At 41.2% G+C, this 16,021-nt stretch overlaps 1 protein-coding gene across 2 annotated transcripts in view; it reads left to right on the top strand.

The window, feature by feature from the left end:
- Positions 1-16,021, top strand: part of LOC128609962 (protein phosphatase 3 catalytic subunit alpha) — a 100,827-nt gene that overhangs the window by 62,319 nt on the left and 22,487 nt on the right. For both annotated transcript variants that reach the window (XM_053628921.1, XM_053628922.1), the window contains exons 3-6: positions 11,458-11,582; positions 13,227-13,338; positions 13,833-13,978; positions 15,693-15,832. In XM_053628921.1, coding sequence (XP_053484896.1) covers positions 11,458-11,582; positions 13,227-13,338; positions 13,833-13,978; positions 15,693-15,832 — 523 coding nt within the window. The remainder of the gene's footprint in view (positions 1-11,457; positions 11,583-13,226; positions 13,339-13,832; positions 13,979-15,692; positions 15,833-16,021) is intronic.

Below are 16,021 nucleotides of genomic sequence, written 5' to 3' on the forward strand. Positions count from 1 at the left end.
ATGGTTTAGGATCTTACAGCGCACTCTTTATCTGTGTCCAATTAAACACCAATAAACTTTGATAAGTTAGAAATTGAGCTGCTTACTTTTTTTTTTTTTCTGAAAATCGATGTCTAAATAAATTAAATAAAAAATGTTACAATAGATCATGGCATAAATGACGGACATTTATTTGGAAATCTTTTTATACATGTTGTTACACAAGTGATGGTCAGCTTAAAAATTCAAACAAAAAACAGATAGACTTGGTGGCTGTGCATTATCTAAAAGAAGTACATAGGATGTTCAATTTTGGATTTGTTTCCTTAAGAAATATCGTACATGCTAATATCAGCGTGGCTGGGATTTGCCGCAGACATGAACCCACACTTTATAGAGCATCGGCTATCTGGTTAGCTAGCTCACATTGACTGACTTGTACGTTCCCTTTAAAGGTATATCTGGTAAAATCTGGAGTTCCTCCTTACTTTTCATCTTCAGTTGGTGAGCTTTCATATTTTAAGCCAATAGTTATATTCCTGCCATGTCCAATGATGTCGCTAACTCCGGTTCAAATTAGGAAGTGCAACTAGATGTAGCGATACACACAGCGAAACATCCCGGCGCAGTTCTAGGAAATACAGGCACTCATGGAACGCTGCTCTGTCAATCAAACTAGTGGACCGGAACTAACTGTTAAGTAATAGAAGAATAAAAAAATGAGTGACATTTGTTCCGACTACCGTAATAGAAATACATTAAGATTAGTGTTTTCCTGATGGCTGAAAATATCAGGCTTTAAAAGCAGCAGATGGTTAATTACACAAAAAAAAAAAAACATCTGCTGTAAAAAATAAATTTATAATCACGTCGAGTTACTGTTCCCTGTGTGTTCACACCGAAATGGGCAATCCCTCAAGATTCCCTCCCCTAGGGTCCAGGTATGTAATTGCGTGTGTGTGTGTGTGTGTGTGTGTGTGTGTGTGTGTGTGTGTGTGTGTGTGTGTGTGTGCGCGCGCGTGCGCGGGCACTGTGTAGGCCAGTGAGTGGTGTTGTATAATGTGCATCGCCTACACACTGGCCTGCTGATGGAGGTGCAGTCGCAGAGATCACTCCACCACTCACTCAACACTGTGCGCTCCTACTCACTCACTAATCGAGAACCTGATCGTGACTGCCTCTCTCTCTCTGTCTGTCCTTGTGTGTGTATGTGTGCGAGCGAGAGAGGATGTTGTCCTTGAAAGTGGCTTTTCTGTTTGATTGCATCCTATTTTTGTCTTGTGCATTTCCGCGCTATGAGAAGTAGCAATTCTTCCACTAATGTCTTTGTTTCTGTGATGGGGACGAGTTGGAGTTGAAAAGATTTCATGTTGCATTTCAAGCAACATCACTATTCAAAATTGCCAACTAATATTGAAATATTCGAAGTGGCACCTGCACATGCAGACAGTATCGTGTACTGCAGGACATTATGGCTTTAATCGCTGCAGTGTGTGCATGCTTAGTATGTTACTTTACATGCACTAGCATCTAAAACGTTCCACATTTAAATAGACTTTTACGTCCGTGTGATGCAGCGAGTTACTTGCGGCATGCTTAACCGCTTACGTGTTTGGCTTTTTAACTAAGCAGCGCTGCGCACTCTTTCGGCTTCTAAGGACAACTTGATGAATGCGGAAGAGATTTTATGGAGGAGAAGAACAGTTATGGGATTTGATCTTTCTGTTTCCTTTTGTGGTTATTCCGTGGTCTGTCTGAATACTCGATTGTGATTGGCTGGAAGGTGTGCGTTCGAACCATATAATGCACAGGTAGTTCCAGTCAGTTTGATCACCGTTCTAATGTTTATGTTACCATAGTAACCCATACGGTTTCAGTTGCATACAGTAATTCTAGCGTCATTATTAGTAGAGATGCGGCACAGACGCAGGTAGTTCACACATGCACAATCTCTCTCTCTCTCTCTCTCTCTCTCTCTCTCTCTCTCTCTCTCTCTCTCTCTAATAACTATTATTATTATTATTATTATTATTATAAATTGAAATAAATGTAATCTTATCGCACTACTTTATCTCTGTGTATGATTTAAAGCAGGCAGAATTCTAGATCTAATGACCCGTATATAAAATAACTAACGGAAATTAACCGTTTTGGTTTTTTTTTGTTGTTTTTTTTTTTTAAATATATATCCTTTCAGTCAAATTTTGCACTGCAAACATCAACAACAGCTTGTCATCAGCCTGTCAGTGCTGGTGAGTGACTGTGGTATAAGTGGGATAATCCACGGCTAGGTGTGCGCTACATGATTTTAACGCACTCCGCTTCGCGTCGTTTTCACCAGCAGTTTGTGTGTAATGCTAACTGGTTCAACGGTTTATTTAATACAGAGACGGTGTGACATTTTTAGACTAGGTTATCATACCGTGAAAATTTTACACCATGACCACTTTAATCACATCTGACCCACAGTCATGGCATCGGGAATAATCAGTTTCTTCCATTCCTGCAACTCCTTTACAGTTCCTCTCCAAATCAACTCCTGTCCTAAATGTATACGGTAATTTCCGTAACTGATCCTACAGACTTCATACAGTCGAAAAATTAGAGGAAGACGTCTGAGTTACTCTCAGAGCTGACTTTGTTCCTGACTAATAACACTAGTGTACAGCCACATGAGAATAAACTAGAAGACAAAATATGTTCACAAATGGGCTTCAAAGATTCTGCACACCAAATACTCCAGACAACTACATACATGCCATATGGTACGGCACACGCACGTTCAACATTTTTGGCAACAAATCACTCGTCAATTATCCCTCCCGCTGAAGCAGCCTATCCCTCTATTTCCCTCAGTCTGTCTGTTTGGAGACCCATTAGAAATGGATATCACTAAGAAAAGCATCAGAACATATCTCGCAACACTTGCAGGGGAAATTCGGAATAAAGAATACCATCAGTCTCACTCAATAGAAATAGTTCATAATCAGTCAATTTAATGATCATGATAATGAATCTTTATTGGTCATAGCACAGTGAAATTCTTTTCTTCGCATACCCCAGCATGCCAGGAAGTTGGGGTCAGAGCACAGGGTCAGCCATGATACAGCCTCCCTGGAGCAGAAAGAGTTAAGGGCCTTTCTCAAGGGCCCAACAGTGGCAGCGCCGGGGCTTGAACCCCCGACCTTCCGGTCAGTAACCAGTAACTGCCCCCCAGTATCTACCTCGATTCAAAACAAAAGTCCTCAATTTGCTTCTTTCTGGACACCGATCGTCATTTACTTACATCAGCGACCCACCGATCACAACCAGTCACGGCAAGACTGGATCCTTGTAGCCAGCCAGACAAACAGACAGACAGTCAGACAGACACGTTCACTCACGCACGTTTCGCTATCCTTGAGGGGACCTTCCATTGACATTATTATTAATGCTATGCCTAAACTTTAATATAACACTATCCTCAGTAACTAAAATGAAACCTTTTTTAGAATAAAAGTAGCAGCCAAATGTTCCCACAAGGTCAAAATGCTCAGACGTTCCTATCCTTGTGTAGACATTTGGCCTCAACAACATGCCAAATGTTTTTGTTGTAGTTTGTTATTGTTATTACTGTTAATATTAGTTGTTTCTTTTGGGGTTTTTTTTTGCTTTTTTTTTTTTTTTTTTTAAATCTGTGTCTCGTGTCTAAGACCTTGTGTAGTATGTCATATCACAAAACAAAGTCTCAGTGCTTTTCTGAAGAGGGAAATGGTGATGGGCACAAATAAAAACAAAAACCAAAAAAAAAAAAGAGATGTTTTTGCTGTTTCTTGGAAAAAATACTTTTGAACAGCTTTCCGCTAATTTATGGCGAGCACATCTTGATGACAGCGCTCATAACACTCCTCAGCCACACACTTCCTCTCTGATGGCACACTTTCCCACAACTGTGCGTGGCACTCAGCTCTTGTAATTACTATTCAAAATTGCGAATCTGAATTCCTCGCCAATCCAGGAGCCATCGTGAGTCCACAATGCATTTCAGTCCAGACAATAACTCTGTACTTCCATGTTATTTCTGTGCATTTATACCAATTCCTTCACCACCTGTCTTTGCAAGGTTTCCCCATTGCAGTGTGCATTTCTGAATATTTTTTTCTGTGTTCATTATTGCTGATTTTTGTTTCTGCCCTCATGGTTTTGATTTTCCTGCATTGTTCTATCCGCCTTGTGTTCAATCCCTGCCTGTTTTGGACCACTAGTTTATTTTCTGATTTGGATTGTTAATAAATGGCATGTGTTTCAATTTTTCTGCCTCCATGTCATCATAATAGTACTCATCAATGCCAAATTTACTGTTCCTGGGTTGTTTTTTAAGCACTTGCAATATACATATTCAAAAATATGGACTTCTCCCTAATCAATATGATCAGGCAGAGATCATATGGGGGCTGCAACAGCTGCGTCCGAATATCCCTTCTACCCTACTATACAGTAGGCGAATATCAGTACGCCGAAGGAGTAGCATGTCCGAATTCTCAGTATTCGTAAACAGTAGGCGAGAAATCCCCGGATGACCTACTACTTCCTCCTCGATTCTGCAGTATGGAACCACTGGACACTGTGTATACTGCGCTATCCCATAAGGCAACGGGACTGACACGGAGGAACTGACAGAATTGTTCGTCCGGATTGTATTCACTTGTACTGATCAGTACGTTCTTTATCGACGGCCGAACAGTAGGTACTGAAACGAACGCAGTAAGTACAGTCACAGTATGTGATTTCTTTCCAGTCTTCAGCTGTCCAGTTTCAGTGAGTCTGTGCCCACTGTAGCCTCAGATTCCTGTTCTTTTCTGACAGGAGAGCAACCCGATTTCTGTATTCTGCTGTTGTAGTCCATCAACCTCAAGGTTCAACGTGATGTGCATTGTGGGATTCCTTTCTGCTCACCGTGGTTGTAAAGAGTGATTATACGAGTGATTGTATCCTTCCTAGTAGCTGGAACCTATCTGGCCATTTTCCTCTGACCTCTCATCACCCACAGAACTGTCGTTCACACAATTTTTTTTTTTTTTTTTTTTTGCTTTTCACACTGTTCGGTGTAAACTCTAGAGACTGCTGTTGCGTGAAAACGCCAGGAGATCAGCAGTTTCTGAAATACTCGATCCAGCCCATCTGGCACCATCAACCACGCCACTGTCAAAGTCACATTTTGTCCTTCTTCTGATGTTTTATATGAACATTAGCTGAAGGGCTTGCCCTGTATCTACATTGCACTGCTGCCACGTGATTGGCTGATTGGATAATCACATGAATGAGCAGGCTAACAGGTGTTTCTACAGGCGTTAAAGTGGCCAATTAGTGTATTTTATGCCGTGAACACATGACATCATCTGTATTGTTCGTGAGTATAGCACATCAAGATATGACACAAGTTATGGTCTCAACATCGAGCATGGGACAATATGCAGAGCTCTGATATCTGTAGCGAAAAGGGGGAAAAGTGCAGGCACGTACAAATTCGAGTGATTATTCAGGCCTGTTATGTGTAACAGCTCTTAAGCGCTGCCACTTTCTCTGTCTGTGCACAGTACTGTGTGTTTCACAGTGTAACATTGCTCCCCGCTGGAGCAGCTCCACACAAACACACTCGCTTCATGTTGGGTTTGTTTCCTCATCTGAAGTGCAATGTTGACTGTCAGAACATTTACAGTTCATAACACACACAGTGGCACATGCACACGTGCCAACGGCCTCAGTCTGTCTTTGTTAAACTTGTTCAATAAACTCTCCGAGTGTGTTCGCGCTCTCTCGTGCTTTACTTGTACACACCACGCATGCACACAACGGGAATGCCATGTACAATATCATTTAATTGCTGCTAATCCTGTATTTATTAAATATGCTTTAAGAAAGCATTAAATCCCCTGTGGGAATGGACTTACAGTGCAGCGAATGAGGAGCTCATCACAGGGCTGTTTCCATGCCAATAAGTGCGGTTTCCATAGTGATGGTAGCCGCTAGTGTAAGCGCAGGTGACCACAGTAGTGTTGTACTTGAACATTCATTTAATAAGCTCGGAAATCTCTAGATGTAAGTACGGTCAGCTTTTTGGTACGGGTGTTACGTTGATGTGAAAGATATCTTCTGCATGTGTGGCAGACAGGAACTCGTGTACCACGCCGTTAATGAAGATAGTTAGTTTGAAAAGGCACATCGGGAAAGTAATACAGGCTGTAAAATGGTACTGAGCTACACTAACAAATGCATACACATTCATGCGCGCGCAGAATGTTCAGGTTCCAACAATAATACTTTATAAAGTGTATGCCTACTGCATATCTGAAGAAAGCAGCTTTGGGTGTGTGTGTGTTTTTCCAGAGACTTGGAGCTCAGTTTAATTGCTTCCCACTGCAGCCTGTCTAACAGATGCTAATTGGACAGTTCCATAAGACATTTTGACTCTGCTGTTGCACAGACACGTGCAGATAAATACATTTACAAGTTTGTAAAGCTTTTCCAAACAAGTTCCTATCCAAATAAAGAGTTGTTATTCAGAGTGGCAGCAGCCATCCTCTCTGTCTCTCTCTCTCTCTGTTTGTCTGTCTGTCTGTCTCCCTCGATCTCTCTCTGTCTCTCTTTCTCTCTCTGTCTGTCTGTCTGTCTGTCTCCCTCCCTCGATCACTCTGTCTCGATCTCTCTGTCTCTCTCTCTCTCTCTCTCTCTCTCTCAATCTCTCTCTCTCTCTCTCTGTCTCTCTCTCTCTGTCTGTCTGTCTCTCTCTCTCTCTCTCTCTGTCTGTCTCGATCTCTCTCTGTCTGTCTCTCTCTCTGTCTCTGTCTGTCTGTCTCTGTCTGTCTCTTTCTCTCTCTGTCTGTCTCTCTCGATCTCTCTCTTTGTCTGTCTCTCTCGATCTCTCTCTCTGTCTGTCTCTCTCTCTCTCTCTCTCTCTCTCTCTCTCTCTCTCTCTCTCTCTCTCTCTCTCTCTCTGTGTCTCTCTCTGTCTGTCTCTCTCTGTCACTGACTCTGTCTCTCTCTGTCTGTCTCTGTCTGTCTGTCTCTTTCTCTCTCTTAATTACAGCTTCTGCTAAACTGTGTGATATAATTGTACATAACGTTTATTGCTAACAGCTATCCTGCAAGTCAAGCTGCAGCACAACATTTAGTAAACAGATGAATATGAAAGTGGTCTGCCTGTTTAGTCGGTGAGAAAATTCGCAAGTGAGACCTAGACTCTTGGAGATTCTGTGTTGAATCCGATGTGGTAGAGTATGAAAGGTGCTTATCTGTGCACTTCTCCAGCTTACCCATTTCTGTTTTCTATGTTAAAGTTTGTTTGACTTAAGCTGGCAGTATACTTCCACTAAACGATCACATACAGGCACATCGTCTGAGTTAAAAACACTGGTTCCAGTTTATCTACTGCAGTATGTTTCTGACCTCCACGTCTTTTGTTCAGAACCCTCCCCTTGTCTGTGATTGGTCTGAATATCACCTGGTTGCCCCTGCTTCATGCTTAGAGTCCCCTGGGATAGGCTCCAGGCTTGCTGTGTAGGATATGTGGTACAGAAAATGGATGGATGGATCACCTGGTTGCTTTCATCACTGAGCAGAGTGGCAGGTTGATTCGTTTCCTTTTTGCATTTGTAGATGAAGCAGGCAGAGAACATTCAAGGGACAACTCAATCATACAACCTCCTTTCCCGTCTCTTATGTTATTTTTCTTTGTTACACATTTCTCTCATTTCTCTGCCGTATTCGTGTCTATTTCACCACTACCTTTTTTGTTCTTTAACTCTATGGTATATGACCAGGTTGCCAGATATGTAGCATCATTTATCCAACCCCTGTTCTGCATAATGTTTCCTTCAAGACACTAAACCCAGCTCAGCATGACTCATTGTTTCTCAAGATACAAGGAAGACTATCAAGACTATCTATATGAGCACCCAGATGGTGAAATTAACTAACCCCCCCCCCCCCCCCCCCCCCCCAACTTGTCCCTTTATTGTTGCTGTTCTCACTTTTTGTACTCTGCAACATGTGCTTAGCTTGATGGTAGTCTTAGACCCTGACCTATTTTAATAGCAGCCATCAGAATGAGTGCACAACATTTATACAGGTAAAATACGTATACAGTATTTATACAGAGATAATGTTGAGAATCTAAACAAGGGGTATGCCAATAACATGCTCCATAAACCAGCAGGCAGCACTTCAAAAGTTGTCCTCAGACCTGGCAATAACACGAAGTCAAGCTTCATCTCTGCTCACAGCTCCCTCAAAAGTATTCTGCACTCCGAGTAGTGGTGCATAGTGTTGAGAAAGAAGTACACCAACCACCAAGTGTGTTTTTCTTTTCGTTTTTTTTTTTTTTTTTTTTTTTTTTTTTTCCTTCCCCCAGCATTTGAAGAATGTCCAGCTTTAAAGACCTCCATACTGACAGGAAGAATAAGATTGTGAATAAGATTGTAAATGAATATTATGATGATATAACCAAAAGTTTGTGGACACCTCACCATCACACCCATATGTGGTTCTTTCCCAAACTGCTGCCACAACATTGGAAGCACACAGTTGTATAAGATGTCTTTGTATGCTGTAGCATTTCCAATTTCCCTTCACTGGAATGAAGAAGCCCAAACCTGCTCCAGCATGATGCTGCACAAAGCGAGCTCCATGAAGACATGCTCTACCAATTTTGGTGTGAAAGAAGTCAAGTCAAGAATTCAACCTCAACACTCCTCTGAACACCTTTAGGATGAACTGGAACACTGACTGCACCCCAGGCTTCTTCATCTGACATCACTGCCTGACCTCACCAATGCTCTTGTGTCTAATTGTGTCTGAATGGACAAATCCCCACAGTCACACTCAAATCTAGTGGAAAGCTTTCCCAGAAGAGTGGAGGTTATTATAACTGCAAAAGGGGACCAACTCTGGATTGGGATTTTCAAACAGCACATATGGATTTGATTGGTCAGGTGTTTTATCTCTTACATAATATATACCTTTGACCATATAGTTTATATTATGTAGGGGATAAAACATGGAAAATAATCAGTGCTAGGTTGGTGTGATATGGCCCAATGGGTAGCCCATTATGTCCATAGTTTAATGCTGTGGAACGTCTGCGAAACAAGTTAGTTTGTGTTATTGCTTTAGTCATATAGTTATATAGTTAACAGCTATAACAGTCATTCCCTCTCTTCTCTCTCTCAGTTAATAAGATAAAAATTAAGCTTATCATGTTACCAAGAAACCACAAAAACTTCTGCCCTGAAGACTTTCCCATGTCTGAAAAACTTAAAGGAACAGCTTTACCTCTGACTACTCTCACAGCATTTTTGTAAAAAGTCTGTTTATGTGGAGCGTCTGCCACACAAGTCCCTGTGTAAGTTGTTACTGCAGAAACAACAATGTATTTACACCGGTTCCCAACCCTGGTCCTGGAGTACCTCATGTCCTACATAGTTTAGTGCTTACCCTGCTCCAACACACTCACTACAGGTCATCAGAGCTTACTGAGTTGAAGTGGGTGTGTTAGAGCAGGGAGAAGACAAAAATACTGAGTGCAGGCGTTTCTTCAGGACCAGGGTTGGGAACCTGTGATGTTATTAGAATGAACACACGAATACAAACCTGTGATTTGCCTTAGAGTTGTCTGAGCTATGGAAAAAACTATTCAGTAACTTCTGACCAATCAGAATGGGGATATAAGATCTTCTAGTCGCCACGAGAGCCATGTTAGCCAGTAAAGTTGTTGAAATGCTTCGTGACTTAAGTTAGTTGTTGAATGAATCGTGACTTAAGTCTGAGCAAATAGCAGTTGAACAGAGGAAGCTCTATTTCTAGAACTCATTCTGCCTCCATGAATAAGAAATAACCAGCAAATAACTAATACGTCGTCCAGAATGACACACAAACAAAACGACGTAAACATTACCACCAGTGCAATCAGCAGTGACGCCGCCGCGTTTATTAAAGCTCCCGTACGTCCGAGTTGAGCCCGGCTAATTTATGGCACGCACATTTGACAGGAAAAGCGTTCACTAAATAGCATTTGCATTTCAAACGGACGCTGTAACAGAGCTTGCAGAGCTCAGTAACCATGGAAATGTGCATCTGATGAGAACGTTGTCACTCATCGTCTTGTGCTGCATTGTACGACGTGCTCACTTTTTTTTCCCCCCAGCATCTGGTCTCCGTTAATGATTTTACGGTTGTTGGTGATAAAAGCAACAGTTAAAAATGGCATGAAACTGATTCGCAGCATTTGTTTTTTAAAAGAAGGCATATTAGTATCTAATAAAAGCAGGATTAGCAGGCTTTTGTATAGGTTTGGATTATATGACAAAAAATAGCAGCACAATTCTCAAATCCTAATGCTCTGTTACATCGTGCCTCTTTCACCACCACCACCACTGCTGCTTTTTATTTGTACATTGTTCAACAGGGTTTCCACATACATAAATGAAATGGTTATTCTTGTGCAATGGTGATGGTGAGCAGGCTAAAGCAGTTATTGAAATGAATGAATGAATGCATATTCTTATGCAAGTCCTTTAGAATTAAATATGTCTACAGTTTATATATTGTCAGGGTTTTGTTTATTCATACACTAAGTAGACGTTCTGGAGCGTGGGATATGGAACGTGCATGATACATGACAGAAAAGGTCACCCAACAGCCTTTTCTACCTTTTTTTTTTTTTTTTTTTTTTTTTTTTTAAAAAGTTGTAGAGACAGATGATTTGTATACGAGTTGAGTTCTGTTAAATGCCATTGGATTGCCGCTTTTGCCCTTAAACAGACATTAACTAGGAATACTTGAGTATGAGCAATCCACATTAACGCAGTCTCCTGGTGCTTAATGCACGCTTGCTGTTATAATTATGTGCCTTTTGAACATTTCATAACACACCGTTCTAATGGAAATTAAAGGCCTTAGAGCTGAACTCCATTTCGATCCGTTCAGGCAGTGTATTTACACTGTTGATTACAGGACAAAAAAATGTCTGAATGCGTATTTACACTATCACTATATAAGGGCATCGCAATAGCCGTCACTCAGCAGGATGCTGGGCAGAAGTGAGTCTTTGCTCAGTGCGCATTGTTTAATGCACAAAGGCGCACTTCAGCCAGCAGCACTGGTACATGTATTATTCATTAAACAAGAGGCCAGGTGACACTCTTTATACGTATGAAAAGCTTCAGGCACCATTGTTTGTTAATAAGATGGAAGGAAAAGCTCTCAGTCACTGTGCTACTTCAAAACCCCAATGTCCATTCTTCATGGAAATATGTGCACTAGTGTGAGCTAGTGTGTCACGCGTAGATAAAAGGTCACATGTTTTACTTGCGTATGTGCGTTTAGATTTAAGGAACAGGTTGCTTGGGTTGATGATGTTTACTAGAGTTGTGTTATAAATGGTGCGTCGGTGCAAGAATTGTATTTCTGACTGTTTTTCTGTCTCTGATTCTTTTTTTCCAGTATGTGGAGACATCCATGGCCAGTTCTTTGATTTGATGAAGCTGTTTGAGGTGGGAGGATCTCCAGCCAGCACACGCTACCTTTTCCTCGGCGACTATGTGGACAGAGGATATTTCAGTATTGAAGTATGTTTCATGTTGCAGTTCTACCTAATTTCAAAGCATAAAGATCAGTCCTGTCCGAACACAGTAACTGTTATATGAAGGTCTGTTGTTCAAAGCTTATGTTCTGTCTGGGTCAGAATGAATTTATAATTTATCATTTTGTTAAAAGGGGAATAATACTGAAAAGTATAGGGGTTTTTTTGTCTTGGTTTTTTTTCTTTCTTCAGTGTGAAACTGGCATTTTCTCTGTTGAGCAAATGTACTTTTGGTATACCTGCCACGTGGTATAGGTTATGTTCGGGTCATTTTGCGTTCAAGAATATACCAGATTACCCAAATTGGGGAAATATTAATGGACACAAACTGCTTTTCATAAGGAATAAAGTTATTCACTGTGTTCAGTTATTTGCACGTGATTTGCACACACCTGCTGATTGTCACGAAAATTAGGTTAGGACGGATGCAAGTGCAGTATAGAGCTTTATTCGACGAGAGAGCCAGACAAATCCAAATCGTGAAACACAGGCAAACAGGCATAAACTAGGCTAAACAAGAGTCCAACAACGAGGTCGAGAACAGGATCAAAACTATAAGACATGAAACTATGAACAAAGTACAATGAGACACGAGGGGTTTAAATGACAAACGTAATTAAAGGTGAAAGCAACAGCTGAGACTACTGATGACACATATGGGAACCAACCAATGACGATACAGGGGCAGAGACAGGACGGAAGTCACAACAGCTGCACGTGCAGAAAGTAAACAAAAGTCAATGTCACTAAAAAACCCAGAAGAGCACACTCGCACTGCGAGCTTCGCTTCAGCTTTCAGAGCAAGCTGCGTGATCCAACGCTTGCGCGAGGGGAAATCATGACACTGATAGAACATCCTCAGGTATAAGAAGTGCTTTTGTGTGTCTTTACTGTTTCAAAAAAACCATAGATGTATTTAAGGTCGGTCAAATCTTTTCTATATCAGCTGCCCAGAGTCAGTGTGACCCCTGAACAGTACATCCATTGCTAAGTAGCAAGCAGAACACAAGGGTGTTACGGGTTACATTAAGCACGGTCAGCTTATCTGATTTCACACATGGCAGGTTTTGCTTTCTGCCATTTCTTTTTCCTTGATAAACCTTTTTTTTTGTGCCTTTATCAAGTTATGTGCTTACTTAAAAGTTTCATATTCCATGTGGCTTCCAAGAAAACACATTGATCTTATTGGCAGGAGAATGCAAGTTTGAATCCTGATAGTCCATGGCCAGGAGTCAAGGGAGCACAGTTGCTTGTGTGTTCTGGGTTTGAGGGATGGCACACTCTCTTTCCTCTGTCACTCACAATAACACTAGCCAATCGTTGGTGTCTGTGAGCTCATGTCATGTGGAAGAGGGCAGATAGCGCTTTCCTCTGTGTTACGCTGCTCGCTCTGTGACACAGCATGAGCTACAGTTTGACAAGATGCAGATGTGTATGATGGGAGGTAGCTAGCTGCTGGGTGTGAACTGGCAGGTGACTAAATTGGGGTGGGGGTTGGAGTTAATTATGAAGGTTTTAAGGATTCAGTTTATTCGCTGAAAGAAATATGTTTTCAGCGTATCTGAAGATTCGTCATTAGCACCATCACTTCCTAATGTATGTGTTTGTTTTTTTTTTTTCTCCTTTTCAGTGTGTGCTGTACTTATGGGCCTTAAAAATTCTTTACCCCAAAACACTGTTTTTGCTGCGTGGGAACCACGAATGTAGACATTTAACAGAGTATTTCACCTTTAAGCAGGAATGTAAGTATAGCTACCAGCCACATTACCTACCACTTTAGCCAGACACATCAAACACTTGTATGTTCTACTTCGCCAGTTATTGAGCTCGTGTTAATTGTGCTATGTGGAAGAAATAACAATTGAAAAACACAAGAAGGCACTAAACTAATATGCACACATTGCAGTAGCTTTTCTTTCTTTAAAGTCTAAAGAGAGAAATTAAAGTGTTTCCTGTTCAGCCCCATGAAGTCATATTCTCTGCTTGCTCACTTTGATAGTTAGACTTCAGACTTATTGCTTTTGGATTGAACATCATTTATAAAAAAAAAAAATTTTTTAAAGCACCTGGCATTGTGAGATTCATACTTTTTTCCCCCAGTTTTTGGGAAGTGATTGCTTCTATAAGACTTCTCACTCCGGCCAGCACACTAGTGCAGTGTGTTGGTGCATGTCGATGTTCGCTTTGTGTTTCCTTCACACCATCTCGACTTGGCCCTCTTTTCCATCCCTCACAGGTAAAATTAAGTATTCGGAGCGAGTGTATGACGCATGTATGGATGCCTTTGACTGCCTTCCGCTGGCCGCGCTCATGAATCAGCAGTTCCTGTGTGTGCACGGAGGCCTGTCCCCTGAAATAACAAATCTCGACGACATAAGAAAAGTATGTATGCCACACTGAAGCCATCACCTTCACTCATCCTGCAGCTTTAAAGGATATTGCTCAGATGTGGTCAATATACAGGGTTTAATGCAGTGCTTGTCAAAATGAAATGTCAGCAGTTCAAAGGTAAGGAGTAGTTTGCTTCTAAATACGTAATGTAAACAACACTGAACACAACTTCATACTTGGGCAAAAAGTGGATATTTGGAGACAATAATTCAGGAGGTTATGTATGTATTTAATGGACATGTTATGAAAGCTTTGTGTGTAATGTAATTCAGACCCTTAATCTTAATCACTTAATATCAGTGAACTGTTGAGTTTTAGTGAATGCCAGCTCTCATGTTTGAAAGAAGGTTTTTTTTTTTTTTAATTATCTTACATTCCCACTCACAAACAAATCAGCCTAATGGATGACAGTACTAACCTGGGATAGTTCACGTCATTGAAATTGCTACTCGTGCAGCGTCAGTGGACAGCTTGGAGAGTATATGCGGGCTAACAAAAATCCATGATTGACTAGCTTTGCTCTGATCAACAGATAAGAAAAGAGAAAGGCCGTCTTTGCCACTTTCAAAGCAATTATGCTGTGAATTGAATCTAATTGAATTGAATTTTGACACTTGACACCACTCAAAAAGAGGGATATCAGTCTGATACAGTGCTCATTTACTTGTATTCATCAAAGATGTTCTGATACCATATGAACTACAGTATCGTTGTATAGCACAAAGTAACGCGACCGAACCTCACGTCGTATTTTTAACAGTAGAATTGAATAAGAGCATGAGGACCTGAGTGAGCAGAGCAGTGTCAATGAGTGCAGTGATTAAAAATGAGCACACGGTTCCATGAATTGTGCGCACACTAATATTCATGAGGAACTGCCGCACGCGAGAGAGCACTTCAGTTCTAACGAGACGCATTAGGGTCTACACATGTACTGCTCCCACACATTGGATATCGTAAGAATAAAACTCAGCACGAGGAGTCCATTTCTAGAAGCACACAGCAACAACATAAACGGTGCTGTAAAAGTAAAATGTTCCATGATGTCCCTGGTTGCTTATTGCAAAGAAGGTTACTTATTTTAGTATCTGTATAGGTGACTAGCAGAAAGCATGTGCTTGTACACATACTCGGACTTGCAAAGAAACATTGCTAGCAATGCGTCCCTATTCAAAAGTGAAGCTCCAACCAGGTTTATTGCTGTAGATGTACATAAATCCTTCCAAACACAGCTTTCACCAGGCAGAACTGAGAGCACATCCGCGTGATGAGTTACAGTGAGATTATCTGGAAAGTTTCTTATTCTACATTATTCATTTTTATTCATCTTTATTCATTTACATCATTGAATAAATTGAAGACTGTTATTTTTATTAAGCCGTGCCAGTGCTGTAATATTAAAGCTTACAGTGGCCTTTCCCTCTTCTCACGTCTGTAATGTGACACACACAGAGCAAGTACCAGATTAATGACGCTTAATAATCCGGCAGTTCCCTCAACTTTAATAAAAGTGCATGGATTCTCCAGTTGTACTATCCACCCCAGGACTTATTAATAGATGACTTCTGGCTGGTATTTGAGCCGTTTATGTTTATGTCTGTGTATGTGTTTTAGAAAAATTGTAAGCCTTTCAGTTCTGGGTGTCTAACAGGATGCCCTCAAATCCAGGGCATCTATAAGCTGAGCACGTGTTCACCATCTCCAGTTAGACAGATTCAAGGAGCCTCCCGCTTACGGACCAATGTGTGACCTGCTGTGGTCCGACCCGCTGGAGGACTTTGGCAATGAGAAGACCCAAGAACACTTCACACACAACACAGTGCGAGGCTGCTCTTACTTCTACAGGTAGTTATAAGTATAAAACACCATCAGAAGCACTCTTTCACATTTCCCTTCATCCTTTCACATAACCTACAAATTCCTACACCACAATATCGAAGCAAAGCAGCCGTTTCATTTGTCTATCCCCAACCATATACCATCCTAACCCCTACCTCTAGATATCATTAGAACAACAGGAGCTTATAACAGCAA

This window comes from Ictalurus furcatus, chromosome 7 (genome assembly GCF_023375685.1).
Source record: "Ictalurus furcatus strain D&B chromosome 7, Billie_1.0, whole genome shotgun sequence".
In the NCBI taxonomy this organism is placed as follows: domain Eukaryota; kingdom Metazoa; phylum Chordata; class Actinopteri; order Siluriformes; family Ictaluridae; genus Ictalurus; species Ictalurus furcatus.